Source organism: Podarcis vaucheri, assembly GCF_965113315.1.
Source record: "Podarcis vaucheri genome assembly, chromosome: 13".
Lineage (NCBI taxonomy): Eukaryota > Metazoa > Chordata > Lepidosauria > Squamata > Lacertidae > Podarcis > Podarcis vaucheri.
In genome coordinates, this window is record NC_138751.1 from 31,854,144 (window position 1) to 31,878,801 (window position 24,658).

Here is a 24,658-nt window from a genome sequence, read left to right on the forward strand (position 1 = left end):
ACTAACTGCATTACGCATGCCAGCTATTTTTAGCTGAGCAGATTGCTTTCACAGCCAAAATCCAGAGGCCATATGCCTCGAGGTGTATTATTAAAAAGCACATTATGTAATATCTAGGACAGGAAAGGTGTTGTCCCTGGAGCCTTATGGAGAACTCACAAACCACAGTAAAAAAAGTCAACCTTGTGGCATCATGCCCATCTTGCCAGAAACCAACATGGCAATTATGGAGACATACAGGGGGGACAGATGGATACCATCTCCCTGAAGTCCTTGACTTGGTGCTGTTGCCCATGAACAGGAGCGTGGGAAGTGTGCTGGGGAAAGGCTTTTCATCTTTCCATGGGAACACCCCAAGCTCACTGAGAGAAGCCTGATGTGTGAAATGCAACTATGTGATTTTGCATTCTCTTTGCTTCCCGCAAGCCTGGAACTCCCTCCCAGAATGCTCCTTTCAAATCCCGCCTTAAGACCTACCTCTTCTGATCAAAATCTTTGGCTTAGCCCCTTAACCCCTATCCCCAAATGAAATCCAAGCAAAGCGTAACTGTGCAAGCTCTAATGCGCCCCAGGGCCACCTGCTTCTCTCCCATTCTCCTCGCCCTGTTGAAATTTGGATTGTAAGCTCCTTGACGCAGGGAGGGTGCTGTGCCTTTTCACATAGGCCAGTTGTGCTGAGCACCTAGCTGTTGAAAGTGTAGTGTCTCAAAGAGCTGAGGTTCAAAACAGCGGGTATAATTCAGCCGAAGTTAGGAACTGTGAAGCACCACTGATTTCAACTGGAAAACTAAGCCTAGGCTTAAACTTGCTAAGTTGAAATCAATGGTGCTTGATTTTGCCTGAATTGTGCACACTGTATAGATAAACCAATACTGGATTTCATTTCACAGCTCCTTCAGTGCAGGCACCGGATCTACCGAAAGGTATGTCCCGACAGCTCTTTTGTGTAAACAGGTGCACCATCTAGTCCTCGAATTATGAGGCAACACCACTCAAATGGGCTCCTACTGACTTTTTATGTAATGTGCATCCTAAAACAAATAACCTTTGCCAATATAAGGACTACTTCACTTTAATTTCAGCTCTCCAGCAGATTTGCAAGTCACAAGCAGATGTGAATCTTAAGGCTGTATGGTTTTTCTACAGTTAAGAAGGAGTCCTCGCTAACAACAACAACAACAACAACAACAACAACAGGAACTGAACCAGGGATAGGCAACAAGGTGCCCCCCCAGGCTGTTGGATTTCAAACTACCATTGGTCCCAACAGGGGTGCCAACTTGAATAAAATATTTTTTTAGAGGGGAAGTCCAGGCAAGACTCTTCCCACATAATCTATCGCAAGATGCAGCGTACACACACCATTTGAATGGCAATGCCCATCAACTTGGGGGTGGGGGGGCTGGTCCACTCAAGTATTTTATTGGGGGACTGAAGGTATCTTGGCCCCTAGCAGTTGGCTCCTATGGTCCCAGCCAGCATGGCCAGTGGCCAGGCATGATGGGAGTTGGAGTCCCACAACTTCTGGAGGGCACCATGTTGGCTATCCTTGATATAATAATAATAATAATAATAATAATAATAATAATAATAATAATATTCCCCAGCCACTCTGGGCGGCTTCCAAAAGAATATTAAAATACTATGATACATCAAACATTAACAGCTTCCCTAAACAGGGCTGCCTTCAGATGTCTTCTAAAAGTCTGGTAGTTGTTGTTCTCTTTGACATCTGGTGGGAGGGCGTTCCACAGGGAGGGCGCCATTTCAAATATATTTCATATGCATATTCTCCCGCCAAGCCTGTTAGTTAAGACAGCCTTAGTGTCCATGTACTGCAAACAGAGGGTTGAGGGAGAAAGGCTAAGTGGCTGCATTAAGGCCACTTGGTGAAATTTGAATTTCTAGCTCACAGCCTTAGATGCTACTCCACACCAGCTCTCATTCCTCAGTGCTGCTTTTGTGAGAGTAGTTGAAACCACAGCACTTGGCTGAGCCTTACCCTAAACATGTCTGCAAGTTCTGCTACTTCTTCCATCTTACTGCCCCCTTTGACAAAAAAAAAAGTAAATGGGTGGAAATCCAGCCTAAAATAAGAATTCTGAAAAGCTCATGTGCTGCAATTTGAATGCTGGTTGGTGCTAAAAACAGTGTTTTTTCCGGTTCATTGTGTTTCAGATTTTATTGTGTTGTTTTGCATTTTATTGTTCAATAAATACTGTATCAATATTTGATTTTTTTATGTACAATGCTCTGGAATCCATGTTTGGATGAAGGAATAGAAATTAAGTTCAGACTAGAAAATTTGAAAAATAAAATAAATAGTTCACTGACTTATTTAGGGGACCGAGCGAAGCCCACTGTGTAGATGGCTTCCATCTACATTGGACCCCTGCCAGTCTCTACACATTTGGCTTCTCTCAGCTGGGTCTGTAATGTCTTGGAGCTTTGCATAGAGATCCTGCACAGTGGTCAGGCAGCAGATTAAGGAGACAGATGGGCTGTCACATATTTTGCGCCTAAAGGGCTAATGTAAACAGAATTTCAATGGACTACGCAAAAATGTGGTTTTTAAGGAGAAATGCAAGAATGAAAAACTGCATTGTCCAAAACTCACAGGAGAAATGATATGTACTATACACACAAAAATAACGTACGCTGCAAGTCTATGCATATTTATGCAGGAGTCCTATTGAGGTTAATGGGGCTTACTCTCATTGTAACTACAGAGACTGCAGCTGACAAGGTGTCATGTTACAAACATGTTTTCATTAAAACTGAGCATAATATAGCCACTTACTTCACAGACAAATTGCATCAAAGGGCAGGGATTATGGTAATCACTTACTGTTCAGTTTTGGCCCTTTGGGACACTTTAGCTGCCTGCTGCCCAGATAATTTTGGGATCTTTGTAACGCAGACAACATAAACGGGGCAGGCGGGGAGAAGAGAGGGTAGTGGCACCTTTATTAGGACCAATCAAAATGTTATAGGAGCAAGCTTCTGAGTTCTCCAGAACTCATACCCTTCATCAGGCCAGAGGCTAAATAAACTGGCAGAGAAACAGCAGGGACAAAAGGCAGACAGACTGATGCTTGTCACACCCGATGCAAGCATAACTGGATTAGTCTCACCAGGTACAAGCCAGATTGCAGTTGTACCCAGGACTATAGGAACCAACTAGCAATCACAGCAATTCCCCCATTTTTGAAAATACAAAACCTTGGAGTCACTCACAAATTTGTGACATTGTAGTTAAGACTAATAAAGGGGGTTGTGGGTTTGAATTCAGCCCCACCCTCCAATAATGGACCAGAAGAGCCACCAATGATATATGTCTCAGTATTTCCTTAGCTGTCTGTTAAAAGAATTCAAAATGAAATACTGCACTGTATTGCTTTGCTTTTTACCTAACTTGGAAGATCACCTCCCTCTCTGAAATGCTTCGGTGTGATTCATAGCGTATTCTGTAGAGAACTGGCCTCTTAGTTTTTGAGTAGGATAGGACTTTGCCAGCCAGACAGTTAACATTTGGAAACATGACACAGACTGCCCTGCCAACCATCTGGACACATAAACAAAAAACCAGGCACAAGTTACCTACTGTACTAGGTACGGTTGGAGATGACGAATCGGGGCTTTAAGTTTTTCTAAACCCACCCGCCACAATCCTGCATTTCTCTGCGACAAAGGCTTGGGCAGAGAAAACCACCCACCAGCTTTCATTCAGCTTTGCAAAGTGGATTCCATGATGCACAACCTTCACTGCGGCAGCTCCGAAAGTCTTGAAATATTCAACAGTCAAAGACTGATGGGCAACCCAGACTCATTAAGAAGCCAGCTGGAGGTAAATGTCATGCTCAAACGCTGCCCTGCTGTCATCGCTCCTCGGCCCCCTTCCCAAATCTTTCTTGTATTAAAAAACGTTTGTTTTAAAGGTTTTATTGATTTTGTCTTTGTTTTTAATGATGATGGCGTCATGTATGTTTGTTTTGAATTGGTTTGTGGCCTTTAGCCATGTTGTACCTATAATTTTATTTGTACAACACTTCGAGAACTTGTGGTTTATACTTTTTCGAAAGAAAGAAAGAAAGAAAGAAAGAAAGAAAGAAAATATCTTCTGATTCATTGCTCAGGTGCACACCTGAGGTTGTAGGAACTGTATCAGGAAAAAAGCAGATACTACTCTCTCCAAAGACACTTGCATGTTCAAAGGTTGGGTGTGTTTGCACCAATACTCATATTGTTTTATTTCATTTCCCTGTTTGCAGTCTTAAAAAGTCTACTCAGAAGTACTGAATTCAGTGGCACTTGCTCCCAGATAAGTGGGGTTAGGATTCTTATCTCTCTCAAAACAATTTTCACACAGTTGTCTATCGGTATCCTTCTCACCCCCTAAAATGGCAAATTCAGAGTTTCCTTCTTAATTCAATTAACATAGCATGGTGGTGTGCTCTGTTTTTCTTGGCACCAAAATTTTAATGTTTTAAGCACGAAGTACATGCAAGCCTGACACTCACCTGTGTTAGGGGTGGGAAACATTTTTAACCCAGGAGCTGCATGCCCTTGTTGCCTACCCTTTGAGGGTCACACAGCAGTGGCAGGCAGGGCCAAATGGTGGGTGAAGCCACAGCTGGCAGTAGGAAGGATCACGTTGTCCCACACATACATGCACCACACCTGCATGCAGGACGCAGGTTGTATATTGCAGGAGATTTGGGTCGAGCCATCCCCTCTCAGGCTTCTTATCTAGGAGTGGGAGGCCTACACACGACAGACTTAAATAATTTCCTCTCTCCTGGGAGCCATAGTTCAGTGAGAGCCTAGGGATGTCTAACGGAGAACTTTCATCACCCTGCCAAGATACATTAAAGTGGTGTAAAAATGATGTTTAAGTTATGCCTTGGGAATAATAGCTACCTGTCTTGCAGGATTCTTCCAAGGATGAATGAGTTAATTACTGTAATAGCAGCAGCTCCAAAGCTCTCTGCTTTCAGAGATCCCTTTCAACACTGAAATCTGACTGCTGAGAAACTCATGTGCACCGTAGAAAATTCTGGGTGGTTTAAGTCCTTTCAGGTGGAGCGCTGGCCAGGGCCTCAGCTGAATCACAAAATCACACATGACTTCTTGGCAAATGGTCTGCCCACCCACAAACATTCAAGTGTACCCAGCGGCCACATCATGACTCTGGCATCCGTTGTGGCACATGCCAATGCTACCACTTCAATGCTACCACGGGAGAATATCTCTGATGGATCCAACCAAAAGCTGATCTAGTCCAGCATTCTGCTTCCCATGGTGGCTAAGCAGAAGCCTATGGGAAACCCACAAACAGTAGGTCTCTCCTCCTGCTGTTCCTCCCCCTGGCACATGGCATTCAGAGGCATACACCTTGAAAGATATCCAGGTAGAAAACTGGGATGAAAACTCTCCATGCCAAAATGATAGGATAGCCATGAATCTACGGCAGTCTTCCCCAACCTGTGGCCCTCCAGATATTGTTGGACTCCAAAAGCCCCAACCAGAGTGACCAATAATCAGGGGGTGATCATTACAGCCACAGCCCAAGGTAAGTTATAAAGCGGAAGCTATTTCCAGTGATACTCGGAGCTCGCTCGCTATCCAATTCCAAGAGTGATTCCTCGGCATACTCAATAGCCTCCTGCAGCTGTACACTGCCGGGGAAGATAAGCAGTAGTGAGCAAGTTGTCTTTTGGGAAATGGTCATGGCTCAGTGGTAAAGAGCATGCTCTGCATGCCAAAAGGTCCAGGTAAGGCTGGGAGAGATTCTGGCCTGAAACCGCAGAATGCTATTGCCTGGCAGTGTTGGCAATACTGAGCTAGATGAGCCAGTGAAGGAAGCTTCCTATGTACAGTTACTGATTCTCTCACAGATTATTCCCAAGAACCCCCATAATACAGCTGAGCAGTCAAATTATGCAGGGGCTTTTCTTGGGCTGGCGGTACCAATTACAAGGGAACTTTCCACTTGCTAAGAAACTCCCTAAGCTGCTGCATGAGACGTCCCAAAGTATCAAAGACATGCACTTTAAAATGGCTATCCCTTCATTATGAATATTTGCAGAGGACAGCAGCCGCCAGCCACTCATGGAACATTTTCAGCCACTCATGGCAGCTCTGTGGAAAGATATTCTGGGTCGATAGCTAAAGTAACGGGACTGTCATGTACTTGAAAGGAAATTATCCATAATGAATTGAAAAAGATGTTTAAAAGTACTTCTGCTCCCCCCAAAACAGAGTCCTTTCTGTTGGGGATAATTCAGATAGAAATCCCCAGGTGTCAAAAAAGGTCATTTATGTATGCCACTACTGTGGCCTGTGTTTTGTTAGCCCAAAAATGGAAAACGAGCAGGTCCCGACCAAAGTAGAATGGCAGCTTAAGTTGACAGAATATGTGCAGCTTGCAAACTTAACATATAGAGTAAGAGAACAAGAAGAATGTACATTTAGAGAAGATTGGAAAACGTTTACTGAATATATGGAAAATAACTCTGTACAGCTGAAAATGCTGGCAGCATTAAGATAAATTCAACAGTGTAAATAAGTTTTGATGGTTGCAATAATGGAATACCAAATGGTATAGCTTTTGTAAAATATGCAGAGATTTATGATATGTAAAATGAACCATGGAAAGAGAAGAAGGGAAGTCATAGATATCTTAAGGATGTAAAAATGAGTACTTTAAATGTAAAACAGAAAATTCAATAAAAATTATATACAAAAGAAAAAGGAAAAAGAAAGGAAAGTTGTAGTGTGCTTCATGGAAGGGGCTGATGCCACTGCTGTTTTTATTGTAGTTGTGGTTTGTTATTCATTTTTTAAGTTACCTAAAAATGAAGAACAACTAGTGACCAAAGGAGCAGAGCCAGACTAGCCATTAGGCCAGATGACGCTGCAGCCCATGGATACCCCATGTGCCCTGCTACCTCTGCCATTGGTAGAGAAGCGCCGCTACCATTGGTGCTGATTTTGGGCAGGATCAGTGCGATCTTGTCTGAAACTGGCACCAGTGGCAGTGCTGCTTCTTCACCAGCAGCAGATGTGCCAGGATAAGGACATGATGGAAGCAGCAAGAGCAGGTAGGTGGTAGTGCGACGGTGGCAAAGGCAGGCAAGGTGGCGCTTCCCATTTTGCCTCTAGCAGCAGCACATGATGTGCTGCCACTGATAAGGAGTTATAGGATTGTAGAGTTGGAAGGGTCTTCTACTCCAACCCCCTGCAATGCAGAAATCTCAACCTGTCCATACACTTAGGTGACCCTCCTCTGTTCCACTGCTGCTTGAAGCAAGGCAAGTCAATGAATGGGTAAAAAGGTCTTCTTGCTTATGGAACAGTCTCCTGTTTAGGGAAGTTCACCAGCAGCCTGCTCTAAAGTCCTTTCGGCTCCTAGCAAAGAGCTTTTAATTTCCCCAGATTTAAAAACCTGCGGTGGAAACTGTTTTAATTGCTCCTGTTTTTCTTCTGCTGTCTCACCTAGTGCAGTCTCAATCTTATTTATTATTGGTAATTTGTCGCTGTAGTTTTAGAATTTGCAGCTACGATTTTGTAGGCCACCCTGGAAACGTTTCATGCTGAAGGGCAAAGTTAATACGTTTATAAATTAATTCATAAGAACAGAACTGTATCTTGGACAGTGCTGCTCAGCAGATGGAACTGAACTCATACCAGGGAACTTTCAGCCAGTGACATGGCTATTTTGATCATCAAAGTCAGTTCTTCTTGTTCCTCAAAACTCCTTTCCCGCAGCAGCATGTTGCTATTCCTACTCCTAGCCTCTGTACTAGGTTTCCCCCACTATCACTGAGTGCTCTCCCTGCTGCGTTCCCCAGAACACTCCTCCTTTCTGTATTCTGCACCTCCCAGCAACTCTACTTTTTCTAGCAAACAATCCCACACCTCTGCTTAGGAAATATTGGGGAATGGCGGAGGTGGGGGATATTGTGCAGGCGAGCATCTATGCCCCAGGGTTGGATTGCAGCAGAGAAGCGGACAAGCTGGGGGATGGGCAGCCACCCACTCTAGCATGTAGCTGCTGGCACTTCCCATTGCTCTCCCCTGTCGTTTGCGTAGCAGCAACAATGCTTAATTATTCTTGCAGCAAGCTGAATATTTATAGAAGCTCGTATAATATCCATGTAAATAACCAAATCAGCCGGTTATGATTGTTACGGATATAAATACCCGCTGCTGGCGGCTTTCAAGATGAGACAGGGAAGATGGATTGCCGCCGGCACGTTAGAAGCTTGTTTGGATAAACATTGACATTTGTCAATCTCTCCCTGGGGTCTGAGATACGTGAAGGGCTTGTGCGGGATGGAACACCATAGAGGAAGAACCTCAGCAGGCGTTTGCAGCCGGTAGCCAGACCCTCAGCCTCAGTTTTGCTGTCACACTTCTTCTTCCTAGTCCCTACAAACCCACGGTAACCGGATAATGCTTTAGGGTGCTTTCATGTATTATGACCCAAAGACTGCCATCCCTAAGCTCATGTACACAAAACTCAATGGAATTTGCTTCTAAGAAAATATGCTAAGGATCATAGTATAAGAGCATGTTTGAGCACCTCCAGTGCTATATATGGTGTGTGTGTGTGTAGATTGTTAAAGTAGGACAGAAAGTAGAAGAGACACATTTTTAAACTGAGTGTACCATGTAGCCAAATGCACATTACACATTAGAATTATGGATACAGGAAAAGCTAAGGGCAACACGAGCACCAGTGTCCCAAACTGTGAGATTTGTTAATGTAATTAATTTGCACAAAGGGAGGCAATGGGGGCTTGTGACTTCTTGGAAACCACACACTGTTACCTGAATTTCCTGACCTCAGATGCCCTGGGTACTAGCTGTGGTTACTCCATGAAGGGAATGCACTCTCGACATGCATAAATACTCTCTCTTCATTATCACTCTACAGATCCAAGGTTTGAATCCTGGTGCGGAAAACAGATTCTGGGGCTTAAGATTTGGTGACCCTCTACATCAAATTAAGCTACGGATGCCAGCTTCCCCACCACCACTCCTGCACAACTGACATTGGCTCCTGAAATTTTAATATACCCCCCTCAGGCAACCTAGGATGAAGCAGCAGAATTCCGGTTGCTAGATCCAGGAGGACAAGCCACAGAAAATGTACATCATTATGCTATGCTTGCAAAGACCTCAGAGGCACCTGGCTGGTTGATGTTGGAGATCAGAATGAAGGACCAGATGAGCCTTTGATTTGATCCAGCAATTCTTGGGACAATATGGAGCCTGTTATTCAAGGATGTTGCTTCTTGCACAGTTCTCTCTATTCCACTCCTCTTTCTCTGCCCCAACTGTTCCTCACCCCCCTCTTTCTGCCACATTGATTTTCCCTCTCCTTTTTAGTTAGCTGTTCTTTCAGAGCCCCGAAGCACCTTTTCAGAACTTCAGCCGCCTGCCTCTGTGGCTTCCTGCCCCAATGCTGCTGTATGGAGCATTTCCCTGGGCTGTAGGTTGCATTTCCTCGGAGCCTGATCATTTCCTCCCTGCTCCTGCCTCCTCCAAGCCTTTCCCCCAGGCCCCTTTCTTGCTGCACCTCACTCCAGTGCAGTGTTAGCTCTGGCTCCCCCCTGTTGGTTTCCTTTCGTAGAGCCGAACAAGATTTTAAGTGATGCAAACAGCCGTCTCCATGGCAGCCCTGCCAGACTCACTCCCCTTGCCCCTTTGGGCCAAGAGCCACGGCTGTTCATCACTTGTGCCTTGTGCGCATGCACCAAACAGCAGATCCCATCCACGTTCTCGCCACTTGCCCGCAAGGCACCCTGGGCGAGCTGTCTAGGGCTCCCTTCCCTGCTGCTCCACAGATCCATCACTGTCGCCAAGCTTGCTCTCAGCGGCTCAATCTAAAAAAACCCACACACTATCAAGAGTCACAAGCCTTGGCGCTGCTGAATGTACCAGGAATGTGGCTCCCAACCTCTATTAAGCATCGTCCAACAAAACAAGCCTGGGAACAGAGATTAAAATTTCTGGGAAGAGAGGTGCCAGGGGCCAGGCTCAATTTCGCCAGAGAGACGCGGCAGCTGCCACAACAGCTCTGTTTCCAGAGACTGTCTGAGGCACTGGCAGGCTGTGGTTATGCTAGTAGCGAGGATGGGTGTCACAGAACGCGAAAACAATTTGGCCTGGTTCGCACATGCTTGCTTCACCATCTGATGACACTATTAAAGGCATGCCTTGCGTACGTGAACGGGCCATATCGCAGATAGGATTTTCATCAAATGCAATGCTCTTCAACGGAATCATGTTCACACACACACACACACACACACACACACATTCAGCCTCAAGTCATAAAGGGTCCAGTAAGGCAGGCCTGCTCTACACATGAAGAATATGAGATAGCCGAGACAGTCCCGAGGTGGCAAAATGGGACTGTACCACTTCACACTATAGGAGGGTGATCACATTTCAGAATGTTCCCCTGCAACAAAAACTCCTTGATTGCTGTGCTGATTTTCTATTTGCAATGAGCAAAGATAACCTCTCTCTCCCTCGTTTTGTTGTTGCTTTTTTTTAAAGTGCAGCGGTTTTTGTACATGGAATAGCATTCACAGTCAAAAGCGGGATCCACAGTCATCCTATCACCTGATTCCCCTGCACATGTAAGACCAGGTCCAAGTGCAGAGCAAATAAGAGAGGGGCATGCATATGCCAAGCATGCCAAACCTTCAAGTCAGAAGGGTTGCTGATCCACTCTGCACATAGTCTGTGGCATTCATGATGACATACTCACCACTTCAGCTCAAAACAGGTTTTGAGGCTAAGCCCTAATAAGCCTTGGCTGAAATGAGATCCTGCCTCTCACACAAGTGCTACTTATAGCAATGTATTCCTCCCCATCCCCTGCACTTGGAAAAAGCAACTCGTAGGGAAGCAGGCATAAAAGTGCTTCAGGCATATATGCCTTTGTAACACTGAAAAGACCAGATATAAGTCTTCGACCTACAACCTTTCCAAAAATCCCTCAATCTTTGGATAATGTAGCCCTCACTCTGAGTCCTCGACAGGACAAAGGCAGGGTGATTCTAGAAACTCTCTGAATGTGTCCCTTCTACATCCAGTTATGCACTATGTGGTCAAACGGTTCCCCAACTACTGTATTTATTTATCTGAAAAGCAGCATCAGAGGCTGCAGTCAAGAACAGAGGAGTGATACTTGGGAGGGTGCTTAAACCTTTTTCTTTACCCTGCTTATCTGCTCAGATTGCCCTCCCCAAACTGCTTTGCTCTCAGGAGAAAAATAACACAGGAGCCATAAATTTTACCCTCTCAGAGAAAAGCAGCTTGGGGGAGGTTGCTTGCAAGTGGACAAGCAGTAGGTAGGAGAAAGGGTTAAGCTGTTTCACTCCCAGTGCTCTCCAACTCATAAATGTGGCTTTCAAAGACTGCTTAGTTGTTGCTTAAATAAAAACTCCTATATGAAACAAAACCCTACCATCCACCTCCAACATACCATTTAGTTTACCCACATTTAAAGAATGTACGGTACATGGTTAGCGGGATCTGTCCAAGGTTCTGATCTGGAGCATGGCAAATCTGGGGGATGACGATAAGTTAGTCGTTCTCAGTGGTACGCTGGCCAAGGTATACCAAATATATTGTGAGCTATGGACTCTAAAGTATCTACCCACAGATCTGCCCCCCACCCCACCCCCTGCATCTCTGTACTGTTTGATGGGAAAGCAGAATTCAAATTTAATAAATACATAACTAAATAGCAGTGAACCATGCAATCAGCTCCAGGACACTGCATCTGACATGCAGCAAAGTTATCAACAGAGAAAGCACATCCAGTTCAGTAACATCCAGAGCAGCAGTTCCCAAACTTATTTTTCCTCATGGACCACTTGAAAATTGCTGAGGGTCTAGGCAGACCACAGAATAATTTTCTTCTGCCTATTGTAGCAACTGTAATGCACTGTGCTAAGTGCTCTATGGTTTTTAATTATAGTTTTAATGCTTCTTTTATTTCTTATATATTGTATTCTATTGTATTACAGTTTGAATCCCATAGAAATAAAACTGCAATACAATAAAATACAATGTAAGAAATAAAAGAAGCAATAAAACTACAACTAAAAATCTATATGAATATTCAGTGCGATGGATGTGTCATCTCCTATCTTCAAGCACAACTCCACAGGCATGCTGTAGTCCACATGAATGAAGCTTGTGGGCAATAGGTAGTATGCAGACAACAGTTTGGGAACCCTAGTTCTAGAGAGATTAAGAAGGTAGGTGAGGCTGTACTAAAACTATTTAGGTTTCTAAGGCTGGGCAAGAATTAAACATCAAGTTTTGGTTGCAAAAAAACCCGTTAGTATAAATCTGTGTTCTTTGAACCTGGGTCCCCAGATGTTGTTGGACAACATGCTCATTTCCCCCAGCCAGCTTTATCAATGATCAGGGATGATGGAAGTTGTAGTGCAATGAAATCTGGTGCCCTCGGTTGAAGATCACTGGTATAAATTGTATCACTGGTATAAATTGTATCATCATTCCAAGGCAGAGACAAGCCTTTTCTGGAAAGGGTGGGCACGAGTTCAAGTCCTCTGAGGATGAAATACTGCCACTTTTAATGCATGTTGCAACAGAGATGTAGACCTGACTTAAGCCTTGAACAGTTTTTTCTACTTAGACAGGTAAGCAGGCATCTATGCAATACTGCAGCGGCAGGTGCATTCCTCGTCAGCAACTAATATGGCAATTTTGAACCAGTGCCTCAGTACCCACAACCTGAAGTGGCCTGCCTACAAATCCTGTTGCCCCAAATGCCAATTTATTCACACCTCTTTTGCCACTAGGTTTGAAATGTTGTAGAGGAGGGTCAGGGAACATTTCTAAGTGTGATGGATTTGGCCCATGTCCTTACATGTTAAGCTTAGCCATTCAAGCTGGGGTTTCCCAGGAAGGCCACAAATTCAAGTGGCTGCTGCCACCCATCTCTTCCTTCCTTCTTTTTTAAAAAGAAAACTTCTCTAGGAAACCACAGGAGAATTTCCCAACAGCTTGCCTTTCTGAAGGAAGTTCCACTGCTCTCCAGAAAATATTGTGGTGTCCCAAAGACAACGTACCCATAATTAAAACTGAGTGCCACAGCCTGTGGCCTGTGTGGCAGTATGTGTGGGAGTATTCGGCCTGGAAATCCGGTGCTCCAAAATGTTTCTGACACTCACACTCAGCCGAGCAGAGCAGGCAGCAAAATGGAATCAATGCATGGAAACGCAACGGGCAGGAAAGAAAACAACATTGAAAAATCAAACAGCCCAGGGGAGTTTTCATGCAGAACCCTTTTCTGCTGGGTTTGGCTGCCTCTGGTGAATCGCTAGCTGGCACATCAAGCAACACCTTTCAATTAGGGATGTGCAGGGAAAGGAAAGAGTGGGAAAGAGAGAGAGAGAGAGAAGAAAGAAATCTTTCAAGTCTGGCATGTGATGCTGCAAATTCCACTTTCAGGCTTAATAATAGGAGCACAGAAATGTGAGCCGCAGGAGGTAAATGAGCCTCTCTGTTTAGCACTGATATCACCTGGCCATACCTTTCCTCTATCTATGAAGCCACTTTTTTTACTGCAAGTCCTTCTCTCTAGGCTTGAGTTCTCAGCAAAGGCATTTCCGAACCACCTTGTTGCCTGACTCTGCCCTGACCCCACCCCAGCTACTCTTTTGCCAGCCCTATGTATGCTGATGGTGCTAAGTAAGTGCTCTGGCTACCATCCAGCAAATCCTATTGCAGCATGATTTCTCCAAAACGTCCCTCATCCCGTCAACATCGTGCAGCTATAATGTACACAGAAAGGTAGGGAAATCATGGCTACTTGGCAGCCACGAGCTAAGCAGCTGCGATGTCACGGAATGTTTGCAAACATTCCAAATGAAGACGGGAGTTCTGGAAGCCTTCTTTTAAAATATTAAGGTTACACTCTTAAGTGAACACCGCAACTCATAACCTGTGCATAGTGAGAGAGCTGCTATCTAATCTGGTAAGAGTCCAGTCAGATGCAAAATATTCCCATCACCAGAAATGAAATAAATTCTTCACTTCATTTGAGTTCCACTGCTTCTTCCTAGGACCCATGAGAGTGATACAGAGCTGCATTTTTTAAAAAATTCTTTATTTAGATAACCTTTTCCTGCCCTGGAATAAGGAAGGATCCCTACTGCTCCCAAGGGAAGTGGAGGGATCCTGAGGCCATAAGAGAAGATTGGTGGGAGAAGGAGTGCCAAGCCAAAGTATGACTCAGTGGAAAGAGGGATCGGCTAAAGGGCAAAACAGCTTTGGTAATGGCTGCATTTGTTCAAGTACACAGGAGAGGCCGCCCCTTGAAGCTGGAACAAATCATTTTCACCGTAATGCAATCAAGACAGCTGAAACCCAACTGACCTTTGCAGAACCCTTTGTTCCTAGAGAGATGGCTTTCAGAAGAGGTTTAGACAAATTCGTAGAAGAGAGGTCTATCAGTGACCACTACCTGTCATAGCTAAAATAGGCTTCTGTGCTTAGCAGCAGGGCACCTCAGAATACCAAATTGTAGGCGCAAAGTGTAACAAAAAGGGAAAGACTCAGGAGAGCCTGCTTACGCCCCTTCCTTGCACACCTGTCTTGCAGAGTAGGCCAATTGTGCTTCCCAAGTATATAGTAGAGTTGCCACCACTTCCTATCGCCCTTCCCGCCCCCTCCAGGCATGAAGAATTTGGAGGAGGCTCAAAGCAGTTGCTTTCCAAGGGGCTCTGAGTCAGTCCACCCTGCACTTCTTGGGCCAAATTTCCCACTCCTTTCTGGGATATGTAGGGCTAGCTTCCAGCTGTTTATCTCACCATGGAGATCAAAACAGCTTCGTCATTTCCCTGTCAGACCTATCCAGTCTCTCATATAGAACAGAACTAGGTGCTGGACTTTTGCAACCCTGACCTGATCCTAAACTCCAGCAGTATGAAGCCAAATTGATCTAGACAAATGGGGATTGCAAGAACCCTGAGGTTGGCAAACACACACACTCCAGACCTCAATGGCCAAGATTTTTTTAAAAAAACTTTATTTAGAATAGAATCATAGAGTTAGAAGGGACCCTGAGGATCATCTAGTCCAACTCCCTGCAATGAAGGAATATGCAGCTGTCCCATAAGGGATTCAACCTTGCAACCTTGGCATTATCAGCACCATGCAATAGAAGGAAAGAAAGAAGGCAATGGACAAGGGGAAGACTGAAATCCATTGGAGTTCTGTGGATCCTCATCTACACTAATAACTTTTTGGCATCCACCTGTCTCTGGAGATACCTGACAGAACATGGGATGTTTTGCACACAAAACATGTGCTCTAACGCTGAGTTATGGTTCTTTCCCTGCTGATCACCCTCTCCTCTGTGATTTGTAATCCCCTTTTAAAAGCTATCTAAGCCAGGTACCATTACCACATCTTCATAAAACCCTGCTGAGACTTGAGTTTTCTTTATGCTGTGCTTGTGAGCAACGAAATGCATGTCTCTGAAAGGTCTTCAGTTTGCGGGGAGCCTTGGATAAACCCTTTGATCAGGGTGGTTCCCTATGGGAGGTTGCCTTTGCCTGCTCTTGATGGGGACTCTCCTGCTCAGCGCCTGAGGGCCCCAGTCCTGCCACTCATCACCTGGCCCAGGGCGGGGCCTGGCGGGAACTATAAAGGACTGCTATAAAGGACTGCTGCCACCACTGCTGCTGCTGGGCAGAGAGGGCTCTGTTTTGTTTAGTTTTTGTTTTTTGTTTAAATTGCTGTTATTTTTTACCAATGTCATTTTAAACTGTGATATTAATGCTGTATTCTTAGTTTTAGATTTTGACTTATGCGGAAATTGTTTCCCATTTGGTTGTGTATTTTTTGATGTGATTTATTGTTTATAACTTTTGTAATTATGTAAATCTTGTCATGCTGTAAACCACCTTGAGCATTGTTTTCTTAACTGTGGAAAGGCGGCATACAAATAAAAAATGATGATGATGATGGGGCTATACTCTCTATGACTGAGTGGGTACACAGCTTGGGGGTACTTCTGGCTCCTTTACTGAGGCTCAGTTGGCCTTGGGGCCACAGAGTGCCTTCCTTCAGCTTTGGCTGGTGGCCCAGCTGCACCCCTATCTGGACAGGGATAGCCTAACTTTTGTCACCTATGCTCTAGTAACTTCTATCTTAGATTGCTGCAACATGTTATATGTAGGGCTGCATCTGAAGACAGTTTTGAAACTTCAGCTGGTGCAGAATTCATCAGCCACGTTGCTCACCAGGGCAAAATGGTTTAAGCATATTACACCAATCCTGGCCCGACTGCACTGGCTGCCAATTAGATTCAGGAACCATTTTGATTCCCAGCTATCACCCCTAAGTCTCCACCACTGTGGGGTGCTTGCCTCACAGCTCAGTGTTCTGCAACCCTGGGCCCTTAGACTTTGTTAGACAACAAGAGACCATTGGCTATGCTGGCTCAGGATGGTCACAGTTGCAATCCAACATCTGGGCAGCCAAGGTTGAAGAAGACTGGAAGTAGAGTGTGCATTGGAGGATCACTGGTTGGATACGTGTGGGGGCCACATGATGAGGGACAGCCAATGGGGTGCCCTCCAGATGTTGTTGGACTCAAGCTCCTATAATGCCTGACCACTGGCCCATGGTAGCTGGGTCGGATAAGAGTTCAACAACATCTGGGGGACAGCTTACTACCCCTGCCTTAAGTTTCGTGTGGGAGGGGGTGTGCCCACCTGTTCCTCTCCTACATCGAAGGGCCAACAGCAGGGCAAGTCTTCAACCAGCCCGAAGTGACTCATTTCTGTGGTTGCTGGGCTATTGACAGAAGAGGGGGAACATCCCTGACCTTTTCTCTTTGGGAAAACACAGCTAATTGCCTGTGTTTCTCCATTCATTAGGAAAAGGTCCAAGACGCAACGAGATGAGAAAACATTTGCATGCTCTCCTCTGGGTGACATCTCTTCTTGTCCTCAGTGAAGGTCAAGGGCAACCAGGGTTGGCTTGGAGACAAGCTTTCAAGCTAACACATTCCTCCCCCTCCTCCCCCCAGGGTTTATTTATCCTTCTGGCTGCTGGCACTTTTAAGGATGTTATTCATCCAGTAGGACTTTTTATGTTCCCAGAAACATAAATCAGGAACCTTGTCACTTTTTTACGGCCACGACTAAATATTGCTACCTGGTAATGCAGCCTCTTAACAGCATTTAGAAGAGAGCCACGTCCTTCCTTTTGTAAGGGCTGTTGGCGCCTTGGCTGAGGTTGTTTTATGGAGGAGTTTAATAGAGGAGCCCAACATGAAGTCCTACTTAGAAAGGAGGGAGCTGCCACAGAGATTTACAAGCTAAAGGCTAGCTTCTACTGGCAGGGAGAGGTGGAAGACTCCACTCAGTTTACGCAGCGGAGGAGGGTTCTGGCAAAGCTATGTGTCTCATATCCACACTAACATACACACACTATCCCAATAAAAATGCTGCACGAAGAAAACAGGGATTCTCTGTAATGGATTAATTATGGAAATTTAGCATCTGTGAACCACTTATCATTGCAAGTTTTGGTCAAGCAAATTAAGGCCCTTGGCTTTCCTCACCTTTCTGGCAATCTCTATATCCTTGCTCATTACACATTACCTTCCTTGAACACCTGAGATGTGTTCACAGCACAGTTCTGTAGGCAAACAACATAGACACATCCATGTCTGTTTTGAAGAATGCCTGGAAAGCCGCAACACTTGTTAAGCAAAGTCCCCCTTGAACACTGATCTTTTGCAATGATACTTGATACCTGCAGTTATATATATACTTCTTTGATTAGAGGGTTGAATATCATCTCGATCCCCCCATGTCTGGTTTAAAGAGGAGGTGGAGAGATGCAAAATACGTTGCAATACAATACCTGAAGCCAAATCAACTAGTCTTTGCATTACTTTTTTTTTCTAATTTTGCCTGTCATGGGAGGAAGTATTGGCCTCATAAGGCAACGAAGGGATGCTCCAAACACTGGAAACAGCATCAGTTGCACTTCTGAGATTTCAGCAGGCGTTGCTTACACACTTCTTAGCATATCTGTGCAACCACAGGGCTAGAAACTTATGTGTCTTTTTAAGGAAGCAGAGAGCCTTGGGAAACATAATTCTGCCCAATTTGATATATTTGTTGAGGGGGAGATTCATTATGTCAGGGAGGCAAGTAACCCTTTTCAGCAGAAAGGTCATATTTCCTTGAGGGCAACCTTCCAGAGGTGGGTGAGGCAACGCAGGTAGAGCAACAGCTAGGACTGTTACCTTTGCATAGCAGGCTACATTCCAGATGAGCTAAAGTCAAGAGATTTCTACAAACACACATATTTCTAAAGCAGTCCTTAGCATTCTTTATCAACAACCCATAAAGCGGACAAATATTATTCTCTCCATTTTGCAGACAGAGGTGGAACATGGGCTGCGACTGAGAAAACAGCCCTAAGGTAGGTTAATGGCAGAGGTAAGATTTCAACTGGGACGTTCAAGCCACAAGGGACTAGCAGACAGTGAGGTTTTTTTGTCACCCCAAAGCCCCAGTGATTTCACTTTTATTCTCTTTTTAAACAAAAAAGGGGCTGTATCTAACTAGGTTCTATTCATGCCTAACTGTTGGTAGATATGTCCATTAATTTCAATGAGTTTACACCAGGGAGGTCCTGATAGGGAACATCTTAGTGCTGCCAATCGCAGTTGGGCTCACTGTCAGCACCGGTCAGCGAGCCCTGCTTGCAAAACAGGAATTGGGAGCTCACCTGAAGCTCCCAATTGTTTCTCTGGAGCCACACCCTTACCTATTCCACAAATGACATCACATATGACTTCAGGTGTACGGCAGGTGGTTGTGGTTGAGAGAAAATGGCCTCATGGGTCAAATTGAGAGTCATGCCATGCCATGCCTGATTAGGCATGGAGGTCAGAGGTTCCCTTCCTCTGAACTACAATTCCCATCGGCCCCAGCCAGCATAGCCAATGCTTAGGGATAACAGGAGTTATAGCCCAAACCCAGAGGGCATGAGGCTGGGGAGGCCTGCTGTCACTTATGCTTCAGGGAGAGTTTAAATCTGCATCCTTGACCCTTGCTTTCTTTCTATGGTCAACTATAAAAATGTTTTTTGGGGGTGGGTGGGTGGGGGGGTGAGGAAGGCCTTAGTTTTTAGATACCAGCCCCAGCCTGAGTGGATTTCATACCAAAAACCCACTTCGGTATTTTTATGCTAATATTTGGACATCCTCGACTCCTTTTTATCTTGTGCGCCAAGAGCCAAATTAAGTGTTGCTATGGCAACCAATATAGCTGATCCTCATTATTAGTGTGTGTGTGTGTGTGTTTGGATAGTACCCAACAGGCTCGGCCTGTTTCAAAGCTTTGATATGCTGTTCAGAAGTGGGGCGGGCGGGCTGCCCTGAGATATAGATTTGCCTCAGCTGTGGCAATTCTGGCCCTTTAACCTGGCAGGATTCTTTTGCTAAGCCGTGTTCGGAGAATGCTCTCAGGAAAGTCGCCTGCTGGGACTGAGTGCTGGGGAAAGTTCATCGCCTCAGCCTTAAAGAGGTAGCAAGTGCCTGGAGCCACGGGAAGCAAGTAGGGCCTTCCTCAACAGCAAGCTGCTCAGGCTGAGGAAGGGATGTCAATCTTGGAGAGCCAGAAGCAGACACTCGCATGGGATTGGTCCTCTGTGAACACCTGACTCCCAGGAGCCATAGGCTCAGTCTCCTCCAAGTTGCAGATCTCTCCTCCAAGCCAGGTGCCAAGGCAGGGGTAACCAACACAGAGCCTTCTAGATGTTTCTAGACTACAACTCTCATGACCCTTGACCACTGGCCATGCTGGCTGAGGCTGATGGGAAATGGAGTCCGCCAGCACCTGGAGAGCAGCACATTGGCTTTTCTCGGTGTAAGGAATAGGGGATTGGTGCGTGAGCTGCACAGTGGCCGAAATCTTGCCAAATCTTGGTTTGAGCAGCAAAGCCTGCTCTAAAGCAACAAAGGACATGGGAGGGGGCTACCCAAGGAGTTGAACAGTGGCTTAGAAATAAGTGTCTGACAGCCTTGGGACAAATTTGGCAATGAAAGTCTGCTGAATGTGCTTTGGATCTGATAAAAACGCTACCGGCAGAAAGTTAATACAGCAGGGTATGCAGAGGCCCAATAATAAATCCACGAAATTTGATCTTCGTACTGATACAGATGAAGATGTTCCGGAGCTGTCAGACAAGGCCAAGGAACCTGTCATGGCTAGGGGCAGTTCTTTAGGGCCGAAAGGGCAAAAAATTGACATGCCTAATTGATGAAGATGGGGACTCAGACCAGTATGTAGATAAAATCCTATTTCTGATCTTGGTGAGCCACATGTGGAGGCTTTCTGCAACTGAAGAGTGTGGTAACGTGCTATAAATGAATAAATGGGTAGATGAAGAACCTGACAATCAGACAGGCAAACACAATGAGTCTTCTCCTTACCTGTTTCTCCCCATATTGGCAAGTACTCATCCTGCTGAATGTCCAGCATTATCTCCAGGCCATTGCCTGTCCCACCCTTGAATGTGGTCAACAGAGGATGCCCATCTTCTCCTGAGTTAAACATGTAGCACTTCCCATATTTCGTAAACACCTAAGAAAACACAGAGAGGAAGAAAGATATTCAGTGACACTGTTGGTGGCCTATAGGTCCCAAAAAACCTGATTCTACAAAGAACTGCCTCAGCAATTGATTTACAGGGGAGGCACCTGTATAGCTCCCTTCCAACTCTACAATTACAGTGGTACCTTGGTTTTTGAATGGCTTGGCTTCCGAACAAATAGACTCCCAAACACTGCAAACCCAGAAGTGGATGTTCCAGTTTGCAAATGTTTTTTGGAAGCCAAATGTCCAACATGGCTTCCGTGGCTTCTGACTGAATGCAGAAAGCTCCTGCAGCCAATCGGAAGCTATGCCTTGGTTTTCGAACGGTTCTGGGAGTCAAACGGACTCCCGGAACGGATTTAGCTTGACAACCAAGGTACTACCACTGTATATGAAAACTGGCTTTAGCCTTGAACAGGAGCACTCTGTGGGTGTGGGTGTGTTACACACAACAACATTTTATCGCAAGTCCCATTTGTGGAGTTTTTACATTCAAGACAGTTTTGCTACACAGTACAGGCATATCTCTGTATTTTTCCATCGCTGCTTATTTCTACCTTCTCCCAAATTAAGCTCTTAAGCATTTCTAAAATCACACCTTCCGCTGGGGCTTCCACATGTTATTTTCTTTTGTGGAAGGCACTTGACTGAGGTAAACTAATTACTCATGTGTTTCCTCAGCACCATTGATTTGACAGATCCCTTGTGTTTCTGGCGAATCTGTGAACACCTCGGTTATTTCATGAGAAACATCTTTCAAAGTTTGGGGAGTTAGGCAGTGCTATTTTCCTAGAAAAAGAGGTGCTGGAATTCACCACAAATGGTGCCTACCTAAGAGGTTCCAGAATTGAGTTCTGGGTGAAATAAAGCCCTGGGGTTAGGGTTTCTAAAGTAGAGACAAAAAGCAGCAGCAGCAGCAACCAGATCTCTCTACATGGAGGTGCCACTCATACTTGAGTAAAAGGGAGTCTGTCACATAGCACCCTAAAAGACCTCTGGAAGCAGAGAAATCCATCAAAGAAGGAGAAGTATGATGTGGCAGCTGCTACCGGGGGGGGGGGGGCTGAGCTGCTGTAGACTCTCAGGTCTTTGACCCTGACCCTGCTTCCATCTCAAAAAGGACACACCAGAAACGTGGGAAGCGTCTCAAGCCTGGACGTCACATTTCCACCAGGCTATTGTTTACCTCCCAACAAACAAAACAGTGGCTTATGCTCCTGAACTCCAGAAGCATTCTCCATATCAACACATACGTAAGTCTTAATATCCTTTTCAATTGCTGCCTCACCACGCTACAGAGAAGAGAGTCTGGGGAAGAAGGGAAAGATTTCACAGCACAAAGGGTTGGGTCCTCCTTAACGAGGCTGTTTGCAATTTCCCTCAGCCACTGAGACAAAAAAGGCTGTTTAACAAGTCTCTTGGCTTCTCTGGATCCGCACCCCAACCAAGCCAAGCCAGAAAGATCCTTTTTGCACATTTTACGTAGCAATTGAGCCCTGCTGCAGCTGAAGCGTTGTTTCCTGCAGTAAATGCATAAAGCGTGAAGGGTAGACTTGTGCCTGAACACTTGGGGAGGGGGGGGGGAGAGAGATGCGCTACAGAGCCCCAATTGGCCATGGCTCTTCGGCGCGTGTCCACTATATGTTTAGCAACGCATGCCTGCCCTTCACACACAAGTTGCACAAGTTTCCCTTGCCGATTTCTCTCTCAATCTGTTTCTCGTCTGTCAGGGCCATGTGTGTTCTGTGAGATTAAAAAGGAACACCTTCAAAGACCAAAATCCCGCACCAAATATGTTGGATTTTGCCAGCCTGCACTTAGTATGCAAATCAGGCACATCTGCATATTTTTCTTTCTTGGTTTGAAAACACGATTCTACGGTCCTTCACAGTAAACATAATTTATTCTGCTTCACCTAGTGACTAGGTGGGACTGTTAGGATTCTTGCTCCGTGCTTGCAGTCATGGGATTGTTGTCTATCACATGACAGTGTATGTTTTCATTCCAAATAGTGGGAAGTGACAGAGACAGGGTGTTTGGTATTACTGTGTTTCTGTGATGTAGGACTATTGTCCTTTGTTCTTTCTCTTTGCTGTCCGATGAGAAAGAGGAAGGAGCTAAGTCAGAATGCTCCGAGTGTATTATATGTAAATAAACATAGTTTAGCCAAAATGCTGTGCTACTGAGTTCTGTTACACAAACTGCTAACACTCCGCAGGATCCTAAGTGTGCTAATGCCACTTGGTATAAGTCGCTGGGATGCTTTGGCTGGAGAAAGCTTTAGAAGCTCCCGACCGACCAGGAGGGAGAGAACATGCCAGTCAGGCATGTGTCTCTACCAGGGTCCTACACTTGAGTAGGACGAGCCTAACATGGACAAGGAGTTGTGGGGGGTAGGCACTGAAACTTTATCCCTTGGCCACTGAAATCTTGTTCAGCTTTAATGAGAGTATGGGTTTGGAATTGCACACATACCTTCAAGCACATGCGCGCGCGCACACACACACACATGTGCTTGAAAGCTGCTTAAATAAATAATGGCAGACAGAGAAAAGCTGAGATTCTCAAGAAGTCATATTTTATGGTTCCCTGCCTCTCATCCAAAAAGCTGCTGCTTTAGCAAAAAAATACGTAACATTATATTCTGATGTATGCTTGATCCAGGAAACCCCATAGATTCCTAGAGAACCCTTTCCAACTTGACTTATCCTACAGCTCTTATAAATCAGTCACAAGGTTTTTCTATATATTGCAGAAGATTCTGAGGTCACATACTGGGTTTTAGTCTCTGTTGGGTCCCTGCTGGTCAGGCCTGTTGAACCTAAATGCTGCATTCCACAAATGGACAACAAGCCAGAACATACCCAACACCCCTGTCCCTCCCACCCCGTGGATGGACAAATGTGGAATTTGACCCCCTATGAGGGGAATAGGGGTCTTTAAACAACTCTCAGCACCCTTAACAAATGATATTTCCCAGGATTCTTTGAGGGGAAGCCATTACTGTTTAAAGTGGTATCATAGCACTTTACAAGTTTGGTGGAGGTGGAGCCTGTTTTTGTATTATGAGACCACTTGTCGACATTTGCCCAATCCACATTTGTCTCCTATTCCCCTCATAGAGCTACAGTTACTTGAGCGGCTTAATTATCCATCCCTCTTCCCAGGGAACTCTGAGAAGTGAAGCTCTGTGAGGTGGATATGGGCTTAAGGACATATTTTGTCACGGTCTTTGCTCAAAGACAATAAGGGGATTGAAGATGGCAATTACGAGCATCAGCACTGGATGCTGTGGTGGCACTGAGGATGCTTCCCTCTCTGAAGCGAAAGTGTTACCACAACTCCAGGCTGAGATCTTGAGAAAAAAGCCCACCCCTGGTTTTCCTAACATAGGTTTCGTCTTCATTCTAGGCAATTAGCACTTTGGGGAAACATCCACGACTACAGCGATTTGTTTAATTTACAACCCCATGCATGTCTTAGCTGTTCAGAGCCTGACCGCTAGAATTTCTTCAACTACTGCCTGAATATTAGCTCCGTATTTCTTTTTAAATACCCACTCAAGCAATGCTAAATTGTGCTGATGGTAGGAGAGGTGATTTAGCACACCTCTAAAGGGCCCTCTATAGCAATCAGCAGTCAAACAAAGCCTTCTGCTGATTTGCTGTTGTGGAAAGCGGCCCCTTGTTTTCCCAGACATCCCAAGTAGGTGAATGTAAGGCTCCTTGTTTTCCAGACATCCCTACAGACTGGATGGGGTGGAGGATGGAAGCTCAACCACTTCTGTTTAGGAACAACCTCACTCATTCTTTCTTTTCTATTCCCTCTCCATTCAGGGAAGAGGAAGTGCAAACATGCCCTGAAAGCACACATCAAGACCAAAAACTCCCTCTGAAGAAGTGGGTATGTAATTTGAAGGCACTTCTGGATTCTTTGCTGTCACTTGAGGCTCTGGTGGCCTCGGTGGCACA

General features: G+C 45.2%; 1 protein-coding gene across 4 annotated transcripts in view; it reads right to left on the minus strand.

Moving 5' to 3' along the window:
* The window catches only part of LOC309517780 (acid-sensing ion channel 2), a 394,302-nt gene that overhangs the window by 48,256 nt on the left and 321,388 nt on the right, over nt 1–24,658 (minus strand). For all 4 annotated transcript variants that reach the window (XR_014213257.1, XR_014213258.1, XM_082197291.1 and 1 more), the window contains exon 2: nt 20,525–20,675. Coding sequence is in view for 2 of the 4 variants with exons in the window: in XM_082197291.1 (XP_082053417.1) it covers nt 20,525–20,675 (151 nt within the window). In the remaining 2 variants the exon portion in view is untranslated. The remainder of the gene's footprint in view (nt 1–20,524; nt 20,676–24,658) is intronic.